Source organism: Carya illinoinensis, chromosome 1, assembly GCF_018687715.1.
Source record: "Carya illinoinensis cultivar Pawnee chromosome 1, C.illinoinensisPawnee_v1, whole genome shotgun sequence".
Lineage (NCBI taxonomy): Eukaryota > Viridiplantae > Streptophyta > Magnoliopsida > Fagales > Juglandaceae > Carya > Carya illinoinensis.
In genome coordinates, this window is record NC_056752.1 from 9,335,637 (window position 1) to 9,356,805 (window position 21,169).

The 21,169-nt window shown below is 39.0% G+C and overlaps 3 protein-coding genes across 3 annotated transcripts; 1 reads left to right on the forward strand and 2 right to left on the reverse strand.

The window, feature by feature from the left end:
* The first annotated feature begins 6,606 nt into the window (after positions 1–6,606).
* LOC122309687 (transcription factor MYB17-like) lies at positions 6,607–10,290 on the forward strand. Its single transcript, XM_043123262.1, has 3 exons — positions 6,607–7,464; positions 8,716–8,845; positions 9,289–10,290. The coding sequence occupies exons 1-3, from the start codon at positions 7,329–7,331 to the stop codon at positions 9,971–9,973; spliced, it is 951 nt and encodes a 316-aa protein (XP_042979196.1). The 5' UTR covers positions 6,607–7,328; the 3' UTR covers positions 9,974–10,290.
* A 1,089-nt stretch (positions 10,291–11,379) lies between these two features.
* LOC122309694 (remorin-like) lies at positions 11,380–13,834 on the reverse strand. The gene is made up of 5 exons (XM_043123273.1): positions 13,600–13,834; positions 12,963–13,013; positions 12,664–12,751; positions 12,291–12,372; positions 11,380–11,805 (listed from the first exon to the last, which is right to left on the reverse strand). The coding sequence occupies exons 1-5, from the start codon at positions 13,778–13,780 to the stop codon at positions 11,608–11,610; spliced, it is 600 nt and encodes a 199-aa protein (XP_042979207.1). The 5' UTR covers positions 13,781–13,834; the 3' UTR covers positions 11,380–11,607.
* Positions 13,835–17,649: 3,815 nt separating this feature from the next.
* Positions 17,650–20,477, reverse strand: LOC122309704 (remorin-like). The gene is made up of 5 exons (XM_043123283.1): positions 20,075–20,477; positions 19,783–19,833; positions 19,027–19,114; positions 18,578–18,659; positions 17,650–18,018 (listed from the first exon to the last, which is right to left on the reverse strand). The coding sequence occupies exons 1-5, from the start codon at positions 20,214–20,216 to the stop codon at positions 17,824–17,826; spliced, it is 558 nt and encodes a 185-aa protein (XP_042979217.1). The 5' UTR covers positions 20,217–20,477; the 3' UTR covers positions 17,650–17,823.
* Between the last annotated feature and the right edge of the window lie 692 nt (positions 20,478–21,169).

A 21,169-nucleotide genomic window follows, 5' to 3' on the forward strand; every position in this document is an offset into this window, starting at 1 on the left:
GAAAGTAGCTAAGTCGGAAGGGTCCTTCTAGCTCTCGCTGAGAAGGTGCTGTCTTGCTTTAGGCAAGGTTGTCTGTAAGGAAATAGTGGTACAGAGGAGGTGGAAGGCTGAGCAGAAGGGAGAGATGACAGAAGCCATCCTTGAACAATGGCACAAACTCAAGCTGACGGAAGCTGAACAGCAGGAGATTCAAGTGGAACTCAGCATGGACGGTGTGGCCTCTATGAGGGGTAGGAGGTGCTTAATGGGGCTACTAGTCATGGATAAACTGGTAAATCAAGATGCTTTCAAAACAACCATGCTGAAGCTCTGGAGGCCAAAAGGGGAGGTACACTTCAGAGTTATGGGAGATAACATGTTCCTGTTTGAATTCAATGAGGCTCAAGACTTGGAGAGGGTTAAGAAGGGTAGACCCTGGACGTTTGACCGTAGTTTAGTATGTATTAAGGAGTACGAAGGCTTGATAACAACGAAAGGAATGCACTTTGAGAAGGAAGTTATGTGGGTACAAATGCATAACCTCCCCTTGGGAGGGATGACTAGAGATTTTGCTCAACAGATTGGCTCCAAAGTGGGGGATGTGATGGAGGTGGATGTGGACGAGGAAGGTCTTGGATGGGGACCCTATCTTCGTGTAAGAATATCTATTAATATCACCCAACCCATTATGAGGGGGGTGTTGTGTTCTATAAATGGGAAGCAAGTATGGATCTCGTTCCAGTATGAACGTCTTCCCTCTTTCTGCTTTAGTTGTGGTGTTATAAAGCATGGTTCAACTGGGTGCAAGGAGCCTGCTGTGAATAGGTCCATTCATGGAAATAATAGAGTCCAATATGGTGCTTGGTTACGGGCCTCCTTCCAGAGGGATCCAGCAAAGGAATGGAAGAACAGCAAGGGCAAGCCAACACACCAGCAGGCACACTCTTCAAACCACAAGGAAGACGATGATGATGTGGCAAGACAGTGGGAACAGGCTGAGCAGGTTTCAACCACCCCTGACGTGGTGGTGGACTCCCAGGGCCTTCAGCTGGATAGGTTACCTACTCGGGGTGAGGAGGGATGCATAGGTACTCAAGCAGGGTTGGCCATGACCTACGCTGAGGTACTAGCTAAGGACAAGACAGAAGAAGCTAAGCTAAAAGGCTCGTGCAACTATACAAGACCAACACAGAAAAGAGGGTTATCAAGTACAGTTGCAACACAAAAGGAAAACTGGACCCCTACTCCTGCTGTAAGGAAACCCAAGGATGGAGCAAGGAAGTCAACAAAGGAGGCTGGTGAGAACATACACGTGCTAAAGGAAGTGGATGTGAACATACCCTTGGCCAGTCAAAGTAGAACCTGGAAAAGAAGAGCACGGCAACCCTTCTCAACTACAGTTCCCAACCAGCTAACTCAGGACAATGAAACAGGAAACAACAATGGAGGAACTGACCAAAACGCTGGAAGGAAGGGGAAAAGGAAGGCAGTGAACAAACCATCGACAAGGAAAAAAGGTAAGCTTGGACTAGCACTAGAAGATGAAACTTCCATTGATATGGCAGAGGCTGAAGTTCAGCCCTGCCCATTCCCATGAATCTTTTAAGCTGGAACTGCCGAGGGCTTGGGAACCCTCGGGCAGTTAGAATCCTTAATATGTTGATTAAGGATAAGCTCCCAAGTTTGGTTTTCTTACTAGAAACCAAGTGCTCAAGGTCCAAAGTTGAAGCTGTTAAACAGCTGATTAAGTTTGATAATTGCCTAGTAGTTGACAGCGTGGGAAGTAGTGGGGGGTTAGCTATGATGTGGAAAAACAGCCTTGAAGTCCAATTGATAAACTTTACTAGATGGCATATCAGTGTGATGGTAACTGATAAAAGGCACAGTGTTCCTTGGATGCTTACGGGCTTTTATGGCCATCCTGTCACATCCCAAAGGAAAATTAGTTGGAACTTACTTGGGGCCCTAAAGCCTTCTTGTGGAACTCCATGGCTGTGCATAGGTGACTTTAATGAAATTCTATGTCAAAAAGAGAAAGTAGGGGCAGTACCTAGACCCTATAAACAAATGGAGGATTTTCGGGAAGCCATTGAGTTCTGTTTATTGGATTCAATCCCCACCAAAGGAAACAGATTCACATGGTCCAATAATAGGAGTGGAAGAGGCTTCATTAAGGAAAAGCTAGACAGAGCACTTGCAAATGTCGAGTGGAAGACAAGGTTCCCAAATGCCATATGCCAGGTTTTAACAGCAATGAAGTCTGACCATGCTCCACTTAATCTCCAATGGGAAGGACCTCTATCAGTGAGGAGGTACAGGCAGGCCATTTTTCGTTATGAAGCAGCCTGGACCCTTTCCAAAGAGTGCCATGAGGTTGTTAAGAAGGCTTGGTCATGGGGAATGGTGGGGGAACATGCAAGCTCCCTGTTGAGATCCAAGCTGACCAAATGTGCACAAGATCTAAAACAGTGGAACTCATGTAGACAGAGAGAAGCAAAATCCACCATCAAGCTGAAAATGAACAGAATTGCAGCCTTTCAAGAAGAGGAAACTGGTGACCAGGTCCATGTAATCAAAGCACTACAGAAGGAAGTGGAACAGCACCTGGAAGAAGAAGAGCTAAGGTGGAGGCAGCGGGCAAAACAACATTGGTTGAAGGATGGGGACAGGAACACTCGATTCTACCATATGCATGCCAATCAGAGAAGGAAAACTAATGAAATCAGGCAGATCATGGACCAGCAGGGGGAAATCCACAACAAACCAGACCAAATAGCTGGTATTTTCTCTGATTTTTACACACAGCTTTTTTCTACCTCCTATCCTTCTGGCCTTAATGTATGCCTCCAAGGCATGGACAAAAGAGTTACTAATACAATGAACGAGAAACTCTTACTCAAATTCACTGAGAAGGAGGTCTATGATGCTGTCTCACATATGAACCCCCTCGGATCTCCAGGACCTGATGGGTTCCCAGCCCATTTCTATCAAAACCATTGGGACAACATTGGTAAGGAGATGAGTAACTTTGTCCTTAATATCCTAAATCAAGGAGGCTCCCTAAAGGGGGTTAATGATACTTTTATTACACTGATTCCTAAGGTTAAGGATCCCAAAACAGTTTCTGATTTTCGACCAATCAGTTTGTGTAATGTGAGCTATAAGATTGTAGCTAAGGTTCTGGCTAATAGGTTGAAGCTTGTTCTGCCTGACATCATCTCCATGAACCAAAGTGCTTTTGTTCCAGGAAGACTCATAACAGATAATGTGATTGCAGCCTACGAGACCCTCCATACAATGAGCTCCAAAATCAAAGGCAGAGAAGGTTTCATGGCCCTAAAGCTTGATATGAGTAAGGCCTATGATAGAGTGGAGTGGAGTTTCCTAGAGGCTGTGATGGTAAGGCTGGGTTTTGCACCTCAATGGACCTCTCTTATCATGAATTGTGTCACTTCAGTCACCTATTCCATCTTGGTTAATAGAGAGGCAGGATCCTTTTTCACTCCAACAAGAGGAATCAGACAAGGGGACCCCCTATCCCCTTATCTATTCATCATTTGTGCGGAGGCTCTATCTAATCTGCTGTATCAAGCTGAATTGAAGGGGAGCCTAACTAGCATCCCTATTGGTGTTGGCCATACCCGGGTGAATCATCTGTTCTTTGCAGATGATAGTCTCCTCTTCTGCAAGGCAAACTCACTAGAATGGTGCAGGATGCTTCACATTCTGGAAACATACGAAATGGCCTCAGGACAGATGCTTAACAAGGAGAAAACTTCCATCTTCTTCAGTTGGAACACACCCAAGGACATTCAAAGAAACATCCTGCAGATTTCTGGGATCAAGTCCTCGGGCTCTTTTGAGAAGTACTTAGGTCTACCAACCCTACTTGGTAGATCAAAAGTTGCTGCATTCCACTCTTTACTAGACAGAATTTGGTCCAGGATCTCAAATTGGAAGACCAAGTGGCTTTCGGCTGCTGGAAAAGAAGTCCTCCTCAAGGCTGTGCTCCAAGCTATTCCAACCTATGCTATGGGCATATTCCTCCTTCCTATGTCCATCTCAAACAGGATCAACAAGCTTATGAAGAAATTCTGGTGGGGCTTTAATGAGGATCACACCAAAATGCAATGGATAAAATGGGATAAGCTAAGCCAGGGTAAAAACAAAGGGGGCTTGGGTTTCAGAGATTTCAAAAGCTTTAATGCAGCCATGCTGGCCAAACAAGGGTGGAGGATTCTTCAGTCACCCCACTCCCTGCCTGCTCAAATCCTAAAACAGAAGTACTTCCCTAAGGAGGAGTTCTTAGATGCTAAACTGGGTTATAGGCCATCCTATGTGTGGAGAAGTATCTTGAGTGGGGTTGAGGTTCTGAAAGAAGGGCTAGTTTGGAGGATTGGAGATGGTAGAAAGGTTAGAATCTGGGAGGACAAGTGGATCCCAAAGGCCCACACACTCAGAATTCAATCCACCAGAGGGGATCATGCAACTCAGGTTATGGTGTCAGAATTAATTGATGAAGACTCGAGAAGTTGGAATGTACCACTTCTGGCCAGGCTCTTCTCAGACCAAGAAGTCGACATAATCAGATCGATTCCAACTAGCTTGGGGGATAGAGAAGATCAACTGGTCTGGCACTACACCAAAAATAGCCTCTTCTCTGTTAGAAGTGCATACTTCCTGCACAGGACTATGCAAACAAGAACCACAGGAGAAACATCCAATGATAAGTTGGAAGACGGTTTTTGGAAAGGAATTTGGAAACTTCCAGTTCCTAGTGCAGTTAGAAGCTTCATGTGGAGAGCTTGCAATGAAGCTTTGCCAACAATGGTTAACCTGATGAGGAGGAAGATAGTGGATGATGGCAGGTGTCCTATCTGTCTAATGGAACCTGAGTCTTCAGAACATGCTCTGTGGAGCTGTGGGGCTGCCAAAGACATATGGAGCCAAGGCAGTAGGCAAATCCAAAAAATGAGTATCCTTTGTTCATCTTTCAAAGAGGTTTGGGATCATTTGAGTAAGTATTTGCAGGAGAGCAGCCTCGGGGAAGTGGCAGTGATTGCAAGGTTAATATGGGCCAGAAGAAATGATTTCATTTTTGGCAAAGGTTTCATGGACCCGAATCAAATACTCAATAAAGCCAGGGTAGAGCTTGAGTTGTTCCAGAGTGTTCAGAAACAGCAGGAAGGTGGTCTGCAGGGAACCAAGGACCAGATCAGTGCTAGATGGATTAGACCCCCAATAGGCTGGTATAAACTGAATTGGGATGTAGCTATAAGTGAGGCAAAGGGTCGGGTCGGCATAGGGGGCATAATCAGAAACAGTGATGGCCAGGTGATGGCTACTATTCAAGCTCAAAGACAATTGAAGCTGGAGGCTTTCAGTGGTGAAGCATTTGCAATGTTGATGTGTGTAAGCTTCTGCAGGGATATTGGGATGAACCAGTTTATACTTGAGGGTGATGCCTTGCAGGTGGTGAAGATACTAAGTGAACCACAGAAAGATTGGAGCTGTGGAGGCCTTGTGATCGGGGAAGCAAGGGTGCTGTTGAACAATTTTGCAAAGTGGATGGCTGTTCACACAAGAAGGGGAGGCAACAAAGCAGCCCATGGTTTAGCACAGAATGCATTATCCCTTAGTACGGATGTATTTGCTTTTGAAGAGGTTCCCTCTTGTATTCAACAAGTTGTAAGCTTGGATATGTTGTAAGGTTTCGGTTAAAGTAATGAAAGTAACCTATCTTTTCAAAAAAAAAAAAAAAAGGGAAAAGAAAGAAGAAAAAAAACAAACTTTGTAAGCAGACCGGAAAAACACAGGAAGGTGCGAACATGCATGCAGGGGGTGGGACATCTGACTTTCAGATTGACCACATTTATTACTCATAGGGTACAGCAGAATGGAGTTGCCATCATACCCCTTTTGTCAATCTCTTTACGAATCTGCTCCCTCCACCTCCATCCAAACGTTCAAATCCGGAAACGCTTCGATCGCTTTCGCGCGTGGTCTCCTATAACGTGTCATTCCTTCATTTGTCACGCTCCTTTTCCCGCCTGTTTTTTTTTTTAATTTTTAAATTTTTTATTATGCTTCTTCACCAGACCAGAGCTTTAACTCTCTCTCTCTCTCTCTCTGTTCTATCAAACCCAAGGACGAGCCACCACCCATTTTTTTCCTTATCTCTTCTATTTTTAACCTTGCTTGCTTGACCGACATTTTCTCGATTATCGAAAGTTTTCTTTTTTGAAGTTCAGAAATATTTAGCTGAGCTAAACAAACTCTGTTTGATTTATTAATGAGAAGTGACGAAAACAGTTTTTTATTTTTTATTTTCCTTTCAATCACGTCAGATGAAAGCTAGGTGAGTAACACCTCATTTTTTTAAATTTAAAAAACATTTCCTTTAATTATTATAAAAAAATACATAATTTAATTTTTTAAATAATAATAATAATTTCTTATTTAATTTTTATTTAAAACCAACCATCTTGTTACTAAATCGAAAAGGAGAGTTGAGAAAAGGAGGTAACACCAATATATAAGAAAAAGAGAGTTAAAAATTCATATTTTGGTGTCAAAAAGTCACATTTGAGAACCAAGAAAGGTCATTTCGTGGAGTTCCGTACTCTGCATGTCACTGTCAGACAATTAATGTCTTCTCTCTTTTTGTTTGAATCTCTTTCTGCCCTCTGTGATAGAATCCACCATTAATGCTTTCACGATCATCTTCACGATACCTCATTTCTCTCTCGCAGCACTCCTGTGCAACTGAGAACCTCATAAAATAAAAACAACTTTATTAATTGTCCTGTGGTTTCTCAATGATGATTCAATTTACCAATATCTGTGTTCCCAACATTTATTGCAAAAGCCAGCCTACTCGCCGACGATCGTCCTTGCAAGCCCACGACATTATTATATCACTTTCGAATTCCCCTAGATGATAATAAATACCAAATTCTAGCATTTATAGCCACCCCTCTCTGTCTCTCTTGAGTCTTGTCTCTACATTATCTTGCTCTAAAAATGTTTGGTTTTAAAGGGTTTCTTTAGAGCTTAGTGTTTGGACTGTTGGTGTTTTTGGGTGGTGGTGTCCAAGCCTAGGGCCTTAAAAGGGTTTCTCCCGTGTCCTTTCTTGTTGGTGTTTGGTAATGGGGTTGGCTTACAGTTACAGAAGTGCAGAACTCTAAAGGGTTTTCTTGGATCTTCTAGTTTTAGTGTTTTATAGTATTCTTAAACGTTGTGGCATTATCTGAGGTGTTGTTGTCGGAAATTTTGGAGCTTTAAAGGGTTTTCTTTTGACTCCTTTAGTGTTAGTATTTTGTGGTGGTGGTGAAAAATAGGAGTGAAATATGGGGAGAGCACCCTGCTGTGACAAAAGGGGTTTGAAGAAGGGGCCATGGACTCCCGAGGAGGATGAGATTCTTGTTGAGTATATCAAGAAGAATGGTGGACATGGAAGCTGGAGATCTCTCCCTAAGCTTGCAGGTTTGAGCTTTTTTACTCTGCTAGTAATTGGTTAGTTATAGCCTGGTGAAACTTATTGAAAAGCTTTTCTTTTCTTGCTTTTGGAAGTGGAAGCTGATTTTGCATTTTCGTGTTCTGAGAGCAAGAGAAGTACTTTTTGAAGTCCCTTTTACTTTCTCAAGCATGGCCGCACTTTCACCTTGCAAACTTTTTTTCAATGCTTGGGACTTGCTTTGAGATTTGACTACATATCGAACAAATAACTGATTAACTTGTTCAATTTGAAGTTCGACTCTTTGGAACTGGGGATGGACTCGGATACAATTAGTATGTGATGGTGGCCAACTGGCCATAGGTTTTAGAAACACGAATAGCTCATCGTTTAATTGTATAGTGTTTACTTATTTAAATACTGGAATGATTGGTACCTAACCAATCTGTTTCTATTTTTTTAGCCTCTGTTCTATCTGTGTTTCCCCTTGAGCCATGTTTCCTAGTTAATGTAACAAAAAAAAAAGGTCCTTACTTTCTAGATTTTAGGAAAAGTATCCCCAATGGACCTATCGATCTGTCCTTTTAAGTTGGTATTGTTGAAAATTGAAGCTCATTGTCCTTTAGGTGGAAATCCCTTTTAACATTTAAATCCTTTCCAAAATTCAAAGAGACCCTGTTTTTGCATGAATAGGAAGAAGTGAGATTATGAATCTAAATGTTCTAGGAACATTTTGGTATATTTCACATTTAGTGCATTGAACCTAAATATAGGGTGCAGGAATAAGTTCAAGTTCTGGAGCTTTACGTTTAGAGTTGGGGTGGCTTGGAAATTTAACTACCGGTAATGAACAAATTTGCCATAGTTCATTGATAGGTGTAATGCTCAACTATTTGGTTGTTGATAAAACTAAGGAAAGCAGGAAAATAACAGTTTCAGTTCAGTTTTGTTCTGGTTTCTGGGAACTGGTAAAGGTGTCATACTATTTGGGCCATCTATTATGTTTGTCGTTCATGAACGCCTTCCAATTTTTAATATGAAACAATCACTATAAATAAAAAAACCATTGTATCCAAGTGTAAACTCGTCTTTCGATGTAATTAAATGTGTTGTGGTTGTTTCAGCAACTGCAAATACATTCTATTCGTGTCACTAATCCTCCTGTATGTTTTCTAGCTGTGTATGTCACTAGTCAAGGATGTTTCTCTATGCAGATCCAAAGTTCTTGGAACCTTTAACTTCCCTTTTATATAGACTAGCAAGTCTTCTCTTTTGTATAGGTCTTCTTCGCTGTGGGAAGAGTTGCCGGCTTAGGTGGACAAATTATCTCCGACCAGACATCAAACGTGGCCCTTTCACCCAGGAGGAAGAGAAGCTTGTTGTGCAGCTTCATGGAATTCTTGGAAACCGGTACTTTGTTGTGCTTCTGTACTTTCCTTCAAAGTGTGACCTCTATTGGAATCAATCCTATTGCAACTTTAAAAAGAAAAAAAAACTTGTACAAACCCTCAAGGCACGTTATGGAATCACGGATCCCTTGGCATATTGGCATTGGAGGTTATATAGGTTGGATGCTTATGGTTGATCGGCATGTATTATGAATAATTGAAACTTGGAGTTAGAACAAATAAAAAAAAAATGTGATTGGAAAGAGTCCTTACAATGCAATCACAATCATGAGTCAAAACAAGCTTCAATAATAATTAAGTACTCTGCATACCCCTGTATACTTTTCTGGATTGAACATACCGATTGTGTATAAATTTCACTTAATATTTGGCAAAAAAGAAACTTCTAAATTTCTGCAGCTTTTGTGTGAACCTGTTCTGCATTCCTCTTATGATAAATTTCAGGTGGGCTTCTATTGCCGCTCAATTACCAGGGAGAACTGATAATGAGATAAAAAATTTATGGAATACCCATCTGAAGAAGCGCCTCGTTTGCATGGGCCTTGATCCACAAACACATGAGCCCTTAAACTCCTGCAGTACAGCTATAAAAGCACCTGCATCCCCTACCACTCGCCACATGGCACAATGGGAGAGTGCTAGGCTTGAAGCTGAGGCTCGGCTTTCAAGGGAGTCATCACTCTTCAATCCGAATCCTGTTGGTGGAACTGATTCTGACTATTTTCTTCGCATATGGAACTCAGAAGTTGGAGAATCATTTCGAAAGTTCAGTATGGGGGACAAAACTCTCTGCCAGAGCCCTGTTTCTCAGGCATCTTCATCTACCAAATGTGGATCAATGTCAGCCATCACCACCGAGATTTGCCCCATTTTAGGGGGATCCTCAATCGCAGGAAGCAATCAAAATGAAGATACTGAGTGCAAGAGTTGCAAGTCCTACACTGAAGAGATGATGGCTGCGTCTGATTGCTCAAGCTCCGATGAGTTGGAGGATTCATCCGAAAATGCATTCCAGCTGCTGTTGGATTTCCCCATTAACAACGACATGAGCTTTTTGGAGGAAGACATAGATAAGTATGCCTTGCCTCCTGCAATGCTGACAGAAAGCTCCTTCATCTGCCACCTCTGAAGCATGCCTTCAAGCTTGGTATTTTGAAACCTCTAAGGCTGTGCTGTTTCTTCCTGTGTTTAAGCTGTGAAGGAATACAGAGAGTAAAGGATGAAAGTTAAGTTGAAGTATATTTGGTTGGTTTTTTGGCTGAGTGCAGTTAGAAATGGTGCTTCACCATTTTTACTAGTGCTAGATAGCTCATTAGATCTTTCTTGTACTTAAGTAGAAAAGGCCATTTAATATGTTCTGGAGGCCATTTAATATCAACTATTTTTTTGTGATGATTTTACTCTGTCCACGCAGCTGTTCTAGTGCATTTTCTCTGAAGTTTCTAACTCCTGAACCCTACATAAATCTCTTTTTATTTATATTATGGCTCATAAAAGAATATATTTTGAGATACGGCATCTCTTAGTTGAAATATGTATAAAACCTGGTCCTTTTCTGGATACAAACTCAAACCCAGTTGGTGTTTACATACTGTTTGGTCAAGCTTTAAAGCTCAGGTGAACCAACATTGGATATTTCAAGCCCTGGCTTAGCACCAATTCCATCTTATTTGAAATTAGTTACGATTTTTGTCCCTTCATTTATTTTCTTTGTCACTTTCTAGCATTTCAGTACGCTCTGGCTCAAGCTCAAACTGGATACGAGATGAATTTCTGTGCAGAAAGTAGAAACTAAAGCAGAGAGGAGAATTTTTGGAAAAGATTATACTTCTCTTAACTTTTGAATTGTGCATCTTGTTTGTGGTATCCTCGCTAGTATGACTAAAAGTGTGTGATATTGCCGATTTCAGATATCAGAATAATATGAGAAGAAAATTGCAGAGAAAGAACCAAAGAACTATATAATATTGTGTTTAACTGGTCGGACTGAAACAGGAAATAAAGATTGATATTCGATCTCAATGAATTTATCGAAAACCCAAAAACATTAAAAAAAGAGAGAAGCTTGAGGATCATCAAGGCATGGCCTATCATGGGCAGAGCAGTCTGAAAGAAAGATATAGCAGCAGATAAGCTTTAAGAAAACGAAAGTCAGAGATCAACAGAGAGAACAGATTACAGGCGAGGATACTAAACAAAATGCGCAACAGATCTCACACGCATGTTAAGGAATATGGGACAGGTAGCCAATACCACTGACAGGACCACCTTTGAAGAGAGGACCCTCTCTGAATAGAGAACTATTGCGTCTACATAATTCTTTTACAAAATGCAAGTTATTCTTTGACTTGCTTAATATGTATTTTCTTGTATGGTTCATATTCCAGATCGTCGTCATCCTTGTAGTAATCGTATTGATAGACTTGAAGACATGAAAGCGTGATAACTTAACAAGATCCATAAAAGAGTTCTAGAACTGAATCTTTAATTAATCCGTGACTAGTAGCTAACAGGTTACAATTCTAATGGTTATGATAACATCTCAAATAAATATGCCTTTTGATCATATATGAAAAAGAGACAGCTCGTTCCTCAAATCATACATGCTACTTCTATACAAGCAAAATAAAAATAACTACTTCGCTGATTTTCCAATCTGCAGACAGAAGAAAATGACGCTTAATGAACAAAGAAAGTAAAATATACACATGAAAACCAGGAATTGCATCTAATGCTTTATTCCAATGTCTTTAGATATGAAACTCAAAAGCAGCGAAATCGCTGCTTTTTTGGAGGGTCCCCAGTAGCACGATATTTTGCAGCCATCTCCTCTATCTTGATAAAATCTTCCTTGAGTCTAGCTTCAATCATTGCTCTCTTTTCTTCTGCTTGCTTATGAATCAAAGCGGCTTTGTTGTTCATTTTCTCTCTGTAGTCTGCCTTCAACTTCTCAAATGTCGCCTGCTAATACCTTGGAATTATTAAAAGTTGAACCTAAACTGTAAAGACAGAACACTCGCCTACATACAAGGATTTATGTTCCGTTTAGTGGTTTTGCAGTAAATTCTAGTTGGTTTCCCGATCCAGCGTAGCGCATGACATAGATGTGTCCTTGAAACTCACTGCATTCTTTGAATCAACGAGGATGACACTCGCGACGGTGTTGAAGTGCATGCCAATCAAATAGTCAAAGATAAATTGTTCAAGTGAAATCATGGATCTAAGATTTTCTATAATTTTCTGATCCAAATATTTTTTTAAATTGCGGTTAGATATATAAACAGCATGTAGACTTCAATTTATTTAATGTGGGATCTACACTGCAGATGGAAAGCATTTGGTTAAGATTTAATGTATGTGATTGTCTGTCCATCTCCAAATTGTAGAAAAAGTCTGAATAAAAAAATTGCAATGGATGGATCCTATCCTAAAAAAGAGTCAATTACCTCAATTTTTCGTAGATTGGCTTCCACTGATGCAATCTTGCTGTTTTCCCATGCAGCTATAGCAGAGAGCTTCTTTTGAGCCCTGTTCAACAATTTCAGCACATTTTTTAGCTTTCAAGAAAATTCTAAACTAGTTCATAAGTTTTTCTTAGACGGCCGCCCAAAGAACATAAATCAGCAGCAGCAACAGCATTATTAACGGAAGTAAAAAGTAGAACATGATGTTGAGAATTGATCATGATCAGATAACATGTGCCAAAAATCACTCAATCTTCATTTCCTTTTGCTCCTGCTCAGTACAATTTAGTTATACACCAACTCATATGTACCCAACAAAAGCTTAAACCAAAGAGAAGTTTCAAGGAAGGCTTACTTGTTCTGTGCCTTGGTTTTTTCGCTCTCTTCCCAGGCGTTGACAAAAGACAACCTTTTTTCCATCTCGACCTCTGAGAGAGCAATATCTGAAGAACAGAAAGCAAGACAGCAAAGGAATTTAGAAAGAAGGCTAGCTAGGTAGTGGTGTAATGCCATGCATGCATCACCGAATAGACTCGTTAAAATTAGGGGATACATGCAATTGCACCAAGTTTCTTTGTCGATCAAGTTAGAGCAGATCATGAAAAACAAAAGAAAAAAGAGATCTGAATTTGGAAAGTACTTAAAAAAACTCACCTCTATCAATTGAACCCTTTGAAGCTCTCTTCACCGCAGGCTTTGGAGTCTCTATCATAGAAAATAACTCAATTTCAGCATATTCAATCAGATGCCCGCTTCATGTCACCCAGTACTTGATCCTCTCAAGATTTCTTGGGTTTTCTTTTTCTTCACAAGTGGTATTTTTTTTTTGTCTAATACAAAGACATTTGTGAAGAGAAGTGCTTACAGCTCCAAAAAGGCCATAAAGATCCCACTGTAAATTCATAAACTGAAAATTCATAAACGGATATGATTTCATATAATATGTTAAACAGATCAATTTATAAGGAGGACATATCCACCTTTTATATTATTTCTCCGGGGGAAAATAAATTCAATATTAAACATGCATCCACCAAAAATTATTGAATTAATTACCGTCAAAGCAACGATGATAATATCATAATTCCAATACTGTAACAATAACAGATTTTCTGATCAATATATATGGAAGAGAGATTCAAACATAGCTGATTTCCCACCAAAAAAATACGATTACAGATATTTGCATGGCCGGCTGTGAATAAGCACAAGAGTAAATATCATTCAGCTAAAAGAATTTTCAACAAAACCGACAAGAAAAAGTGATGAGAACGATATCATGGGAGCCTACTCTGTACTATAGCAACCACAGCTTTGGTTTCTGGTGGTATTTGAACCACAACTTTCTCCTCCTCTGCGACTTCGTTTAACCTTCTTTGCACATGATCAACCGCAGCCAGAGGTTGAGACGACAGCGTTTCCGATTCCACCTTCTTCACTTCCTCATCTTCCACCAATCTAATCGACAACATCCTGGGAATTCTCAGCAAACAGGTGGCGGCAACGTTCGAGAAACTGCTACGCCTTTCTTTCCTTCTTTCTAGACTCCGCGAGCTACGTAATATATATAGAGTGAGGTGTTCTATACACGTGGCGTTAACGCCGTTTATTGTTAACAGACACAGGCCAAAGCTATTAGTCGTTTATCATTTGTTATTTGTTTTCATTTTGTTATTTATTTTTATTTTATATTAGCTGGCACAAGGCCATAGATTTAGTTAGTTATTCAGTTAGGCCTTTCTGTATATATGACCATTTTGGTCTGTAGTGCGCAACACAGAAAACTCTTCAATGAAAATGGTAGATTCATTTTGCCTCCATTAACTTGCTCTTTGTTTTATTTTGCTCCATTGCAAATTTCTTCAAGGTTGGTTTTTACCTTACATGGTATCAAGAGCCTTCGAAAGTGCATTTCCATGGCAGGATCAACTCCCAAATCTTCTGAAAATGTATCATACCTTCATTCAAACACCTTACCACGTTACCTGAATCTCAATGATCTAGCAAATCCATTTCATCTAGACCATGGCGATAGCCTTGCAATCACCCTTGTTTCCGAACCCCTCACCACAGACAACTATACCACTTGGTCCCGGGCCATGCGCCATTCCCTTCGAATGAAAAATAAGCTCGGTTTTATCACTGGTTCGATTGTTCAACCCACTGATTCTAATGATCCTCCGCTTGAACTCTGGGAAAGATGCAATGACATGATCGTTTCTTGGCTTCAAAACTCGATCAGTCCTTCCCTACAATCCAGCGTCCTCTTCGTTGATGATGCTTGAGAAATATGGCTAGATATTCAAGAAAGGTTCTCTCAACATAATGGTCCACAAATTTACCAACTTAAAAAGACATTGCTCTTCTTCAAGAATACGATTCGGTAAGCATTTATTATGGAAAGTTAAAAGCACAATGGGATGAACTCTTTGTGTATGACCCAATGCCTGTTTGTAATTGTGGCACAATAAAGATCTTACTTGACTGTTACCAGAGAGACTGTGTTCTTCAATTTTTAATGGGTCTCCATGACTCTTATTCACCCATCTGAGACCAGATTATGCTAATAGACTCTCTTCCACCTGTTTCAAAAGTCTTTTGCCTTGTTCAACAGCAAGAAAGACATCACCATATGACCTCCAATATTCCCTCATCTGAAACCATGGCATTAGTTGTTAAGAAACCTTACTTTCCTTCCAGATTTTCTGGCAAACCAAACAATTCACCCAAAAAAGATCGCCTATGTTGCAACCATTGCAAAATTTCAAGCCATTCTTTGGAAACCTGCTTCAAAATTGGGAATGCTGAGCCACCTCTTTGCTCCCATTGTCATTTAACTAGGTACACGGTGGAGAAGTGCTACAAATTGATTCCCCCTGGACATAAATTTCACACTAAGCAACCATCTAGTTTCCTTGCAAATCAAAATTCTCTTGCTTCTAACTCTAAAGATGTTTGTGATGACAAGATTGGTTTAACCAAGCAGCAATATCAGCAGCTCCTTGCCTTTCTTCAACCTCAGGATTCTCCTATTGCAGCTTCAACAACTTACTCGAGCATTCCACCACAACCCACCCTCCACACAATCTCTTCTTCCAAGATGTCTGGTATATTAACTTGCCTGTCCACACACACACAGCTCACCACATACTTCTTCTACAAGCTGGATCATCGACACAGGTGCTACATACCATATGGTCTGTAGCACCATATATGTACTACCATCAAATTAACATTTAGTAGTGAAGGCAAAGATAAAATCACATAATTAATTTTTATCGTTTATTTCAATAAGTCTCACATAACTATTTCTATAATAATTTTTATCGTTCACTTAAGTCCGATAGAGCTCAAGTGAGAGGTTCAGATTGACAGCTTTAATAATTTAGTTGTCCCTAAATAATTATCTTATATGATTAATTAATGTTAAATATCAGTGACACACTTTACTATCTTAAATGTCAGTTACTGTTTATGACACATACATATGACACACTTTGCTAATCACACTCCCATGAGCCAAATTCTAGTTCCGCCCTTATGTGCAACCCATGATTGTATCTAACGTTATTATTTAAGGCCTCTATACCACATACCATCCATATAATATAATTTGATTTGTAAAATCTAAATTTGAAAATTTATATTTTAAAATTTTTAAATGGTTGGAGTGAGAGAGAGAGTTATATGTAATGATACTCCAACACTAATAAATAATGCAGGATCTATTTCATGTGTCTATCTTTCTCACTTAAAAAATTCTTAGATTTAAGCAATAACTTAAGAAACTCTCGACTAAGAGACAATTAATATTATTTGGTACTAATTAATATGTTTTTTTTTGTAGGCAAAATAACACTAATTAATATTAAAGTATAAATTATGGGAAGAGAAATTCCAAAACACACTCCTAATGGGGAAATAAAATTACATTAATCTGAAATATCTCCTAGAGATGGTTCTTCTTAAGTTGACGATAAAAAAACATTAAATGTGGTGATGTCGTGGCGGAAGAGGCTAGGAAGGTTTGTAAAGAAGAACTGTGTCTTTCTTGCTCAACGTGAATCAACGACTTTTATTAAAAGTTTTCCTCTAAGATGCGTAAAAAACCAACTCCTGTTACAGAGGCAGACAATTTGTAAGAGGAGATTTTTGACCTGGAAAGGAAAGCTAACCAAATGGAAAGTAAATCGGCGAACATAGGACAACAAATCAATTAAGGTTGCTGTCAAACAATGAAACATTCAAATAAAGCTACTAAAGGAAAGTAATTATTAAGATTGTCTTGCTGGTGATAACCCAAAAGTTTTCCACCGTTAGATAATCTTCTCGAATTGATTTCTATCAATTATCACGTGAGCTAGTGTCCTACATCAGGTGACGAGTAGTAATCATGCAGTACTGTGGTGATCATGCATAAGTGGTCACTGCAGTGATGCGTGATCACCACGCATAGATGAAATTGGCGGGTGGCAGTATAGAAATGAAGATATGGAAATGGTGGTGGTGCGTGTATATAATCATGGACCTATTATTTATAGACCAGAGAAAAAAATAGAGAGAATTGGGAAGAAGGAGAAGGAAGGGGACGGGATAATAGAGGAAAGTGAGTAGAAGTGAGGAAAGGAAAGGAGCTAAAGAAAAAGAAGAGAAAATTTGGTTAAAAAACAAGGAAGAAGAGGAGGGAAAAAGTAGAGGGGAGGATGGGAATATCTAAGCGGCAGATAGTGTTGAGTTAACATGTATGTATTTGTGTAAATATGTATAAAGAGAATATTGTATTGCTTACAATTATAATGGTTAAAGTATATGACTCATACAGTAAAAATAGGTAGATGTCAGAACGAGTGGAGGTATGAGGGATATTTTTATAATTTTTTTAAATATGTCTATATGTCTAAAGTTAGTATAAATATACATTATGTTATTCGATTTTATTGATAATAAATTTTGTGCTGCTCGTTCATGTAGATGTAGGTACATCCCGAACCATGTTAAGTCTATGTATCTATTTCTATTATTTTTCTTTTTTAATTATCTCGAACAATTCATCAGTAATTACTGTTTCACAACAATGATGTACAGTCTTCACCGAATGCCATATCAAAGGAGTGATCGTGTCACTGTACAAAAATATTACAAATAATTGCATTAGCCTTTGCTGTCATTCAGAATTGCATGATTTGCTGGAGCTGTCTCCTCATTGATTTTGGCTTGATTCTTGGACACATATGAATGGTCGACTTTAGCTGATTTGGTGGCAGGATTTGTGATTGCTGGAGTTGCGCTATCATTGTGAAAGCGTTTTTACCATTCCATACTAAATGAAAAGGGCCCAAAATCAATCGAATCAAACATTTTATATGTATTCAAGTAAAATATTACAACTTTTACTGATTTCCCAATCAGTCGACATACAAAAACAACATATTCTGAACAACAAAGAAAGAAATATACAGATAAGGAAAAAAAAACCGGAAAGACATTTTAATTTTCTTTTACAGACACGAGTGCTTCAGAAGCAGCCAAGGAACTTCTTTGGAGTGGAACCAGTTGCTCGATATTTTGCAGCCGTTTCCTCTGCCTTGAGAATTTCTTCCCTACGAGTAGCTTCAACCATTGCCCTCTTTTCTTCTGCTTGCTTGTGAATCATAGCGGCTTTGTTCTTTGTTTTCTCTCCATAGTCTGCCTTCTTCTTCTCTAGCTTTTCCTGCGAAAGTACATTGGATTCCTTAAAAGCTGAATCTTAACTGTGATAGACATAATATTTTGCCATATAGACTAACTAACATTCCATTCAGTGCTTTTCATTATAAAGTCTCGTTGGTTCCCTGATAACTACATTACACGTGAACCGGATGTGTTCTTTCATTTCTCTGAAAAAGCTCTGTATCTTTGAATCAATGAGAATGACCCCTTTTACCTTGTTGAAGCGCATAGAAATCAAGTATCAAAGATACATAAAGTATAACATGTTAAATTACCACTTGTCTCAAAACTTTAAGTTGATGAAAAATGCTGAATTTAATTATTTAAATTATATTCTTTAAGATTTCCCCTCATGCATGAAACAGGAAAGCACGACGACCCACCTATGAAGAAAAAAAACTTGATATTTTGATTGGAAGGTAGAATAGAGCTAGAATTCAAGTTTAAGGTTACTACTCTAATATCATGTTAAATCACCATTTGTCTGAAGTATAATGGGATTAGCTAGTAAGGGAAAAACCTCATGTATTCTTACAGTAAGACACCAGGAGCCTAATTACCTCAAGTTTTCTTAGCTTGGCTTCAGCAGATGATTTCTTGGTGTTTTCCCATGCAGCAAGAGCAGAAAGCTTCTTTTGAGCCCTGTTTAACAGTTAAAGAACAGTTGGTAAAGTTTCAAAAAATTTTTAAGCCGATAGAGAATTCTCTCAAAACCCAATGGAAGGCGAGATGATGGTGAACAATGAACATTAAGCTCTTTCCTGAGCTACCGAATTAAGGAAATAGTTATCCTCAATCACAACTTTTGTTCCAAGGGATATCAGACTGGCCAGAATAATATTAACAGAAGTAAAAAGTTGAGGATTAATTGATGGTCATGGGACAATTATTGAAAATCACTCAATCATGATCATTTCTTTATGAAGGTTCCTATCGCTGCCACTGTAATTACGTTAATATACTGCCCCAGCAAACGCTTCAAGGAAAGAAAGTCTCAAGGAAGGCTTACTTGTTTTCTGCCTTAGTTTTCTTGTTTTCTTCCCAGGCCTTGATAAAAGATGTCCTCTTTTCCTTCTCAACCTCTGCCAGAGCAACATCTGCAGAACATAAAGCAGGATATCGGTTATCCACTTGGCAACCTTTACAAATCCCAAAATCAATCACATAGGAATCTAGAAATGTGTTTAGGAAATACACATGGTGTTAGAAACGCTATAAAAATAAATAAAGACTCATTGAAATGTGTCAAAAATGCTATAAGATACATGCAAATGTGCAGGTTCTTCATATTCACCAAGTTAAACAAATTGAACAAGAGAAGTGTTAGGTCTACCAAGAGAACTACAAAAGAAAGCTTATAATCTACCGTGACTTGATGGATAGGTCAGATCTATCTTGTAATAAAAATAATTTTACAATATGATGTATCACATCTAAGCCCTGCATCAATTTGTGAAGCCGTAACCATACCGGCTGTACAAGATGCAGAACAACAGAGTTTGGTTTTGGAAAAACACCATCTTTGTGGAAATCTACACGCGGTAGAAAATTTTCGACAATCTATTCAGATATGGTATGCTACAAGTGAATATTAGTGAAAAGAAAAAACTTCTTATTTTTAGGATGACCGACCCTTTTAATCCAGTACATATAATGTCTTTTTCCGGAGCTAGAGGAAATGCATCTCAAGTACATCAATCAGTACTGTGGACTAAGCATTTCTCAATGAAAATAAATGGCATTGAGAAGTAATTCCGATACTCACCTCTATCACGTGAACCCTTTGAAGCTACCTTCACCCCAGCGTCTGGAGTCTCTGTTACAGAAATTAACCAATAAAGATAGATTTACAACATATTCATATTCCATTCAACTGATCATGATGCCTCATTATTCAATTATATGCCTTTTCATATCATCCGACTGACCCTCTAAAGATTTCCAAAGACTGGTTTGTTGATGAAACTACCATCATCATCTGTCTTTGCAAACACATTTGGTAAAACAGAAAACGATGAAAACAATAAATAGTACTGAGATAGAAAATCAGAGCTTACTCTCCACAATAGCTTTGGGTTCTGGTGCTGGAGCCCCAGCTTTCTCATCTGCTGCATCGTTTGGAACATCAATTACAGAATCCAGAAGTGGAGCCGCTGTTGGTATTTCGGCTTCCGCCTTGGTCGGTACTGCCACCTCCATCACTCAGGCCAATAAGCTTTAGACAACTCGGAACTATCAGAAATAGAGCAAACGAGCAATGTTTCGACGAACTCCAAAGGTGGCTGCTTTGTTTATAGCCTCTCTCTGCGAGGTATGAAGATGTGGTTGTTGTACACGTGGCGGTATTGCCGTAGATTATGGGGGGTGTGATAGTGGTTCCTGCAGCTTGGGGACTGCTTGATCGGGCGGTGGGAATCCGATGCAGGAGTTGGAGAGCCACGTGGACGTGCGACGCCTTCAAGCGCGTTTTTAGTTTTTTTTTTTCATGCCGACTGGTATAACGGGTGAATGCAGTGTTGGGGATGAGCATGAGGGGCCAACGATGTCGGTACAATCGATACGACGTCGTTTCGGAAGACGACCAGTATTTTAAGATTTCCTTTCGACTTATCCAAAAAAATATTTAAAATAAAAGTATTATTGTGATAAAAAGAGTGTGAACGTAAGGGGAAGTCCTACGCTCTCTAACAGTGCGTGCGACACACATGGATCGATGGATGAACACGACGCATATTATTCAATAATAATTATATTAAATTCTATAACGTTTATTAAGTATTTACTTTTTTTTTTAAATTTTCATAAATAAGCTATAATATACGTTTTTTAACAAAAAATTTCATAAATAATTTATAATTTTTTAGCCAATTATAAAATTTATAAGACTCACTCTATTTATAATTATTACTATAAAAAAAATCTTAAAATACACCCATTGCTGTTGAGCATTGCGACAGTAATGAGTGTAGCCAAATGCAAATACAAGCATATATTTAGCTAGTAATTCCAATTTTTCTACCGTATTGGATTAGTTATATGCAAATTTTTTGCTTACTATAAATAATATTTTTATGTATTTTCATATTTACTGTTCACATTTCATCCTTTATTTTACTACTGTTTTCTCTCTTCTCCCACTTGCCCTCTCTCTC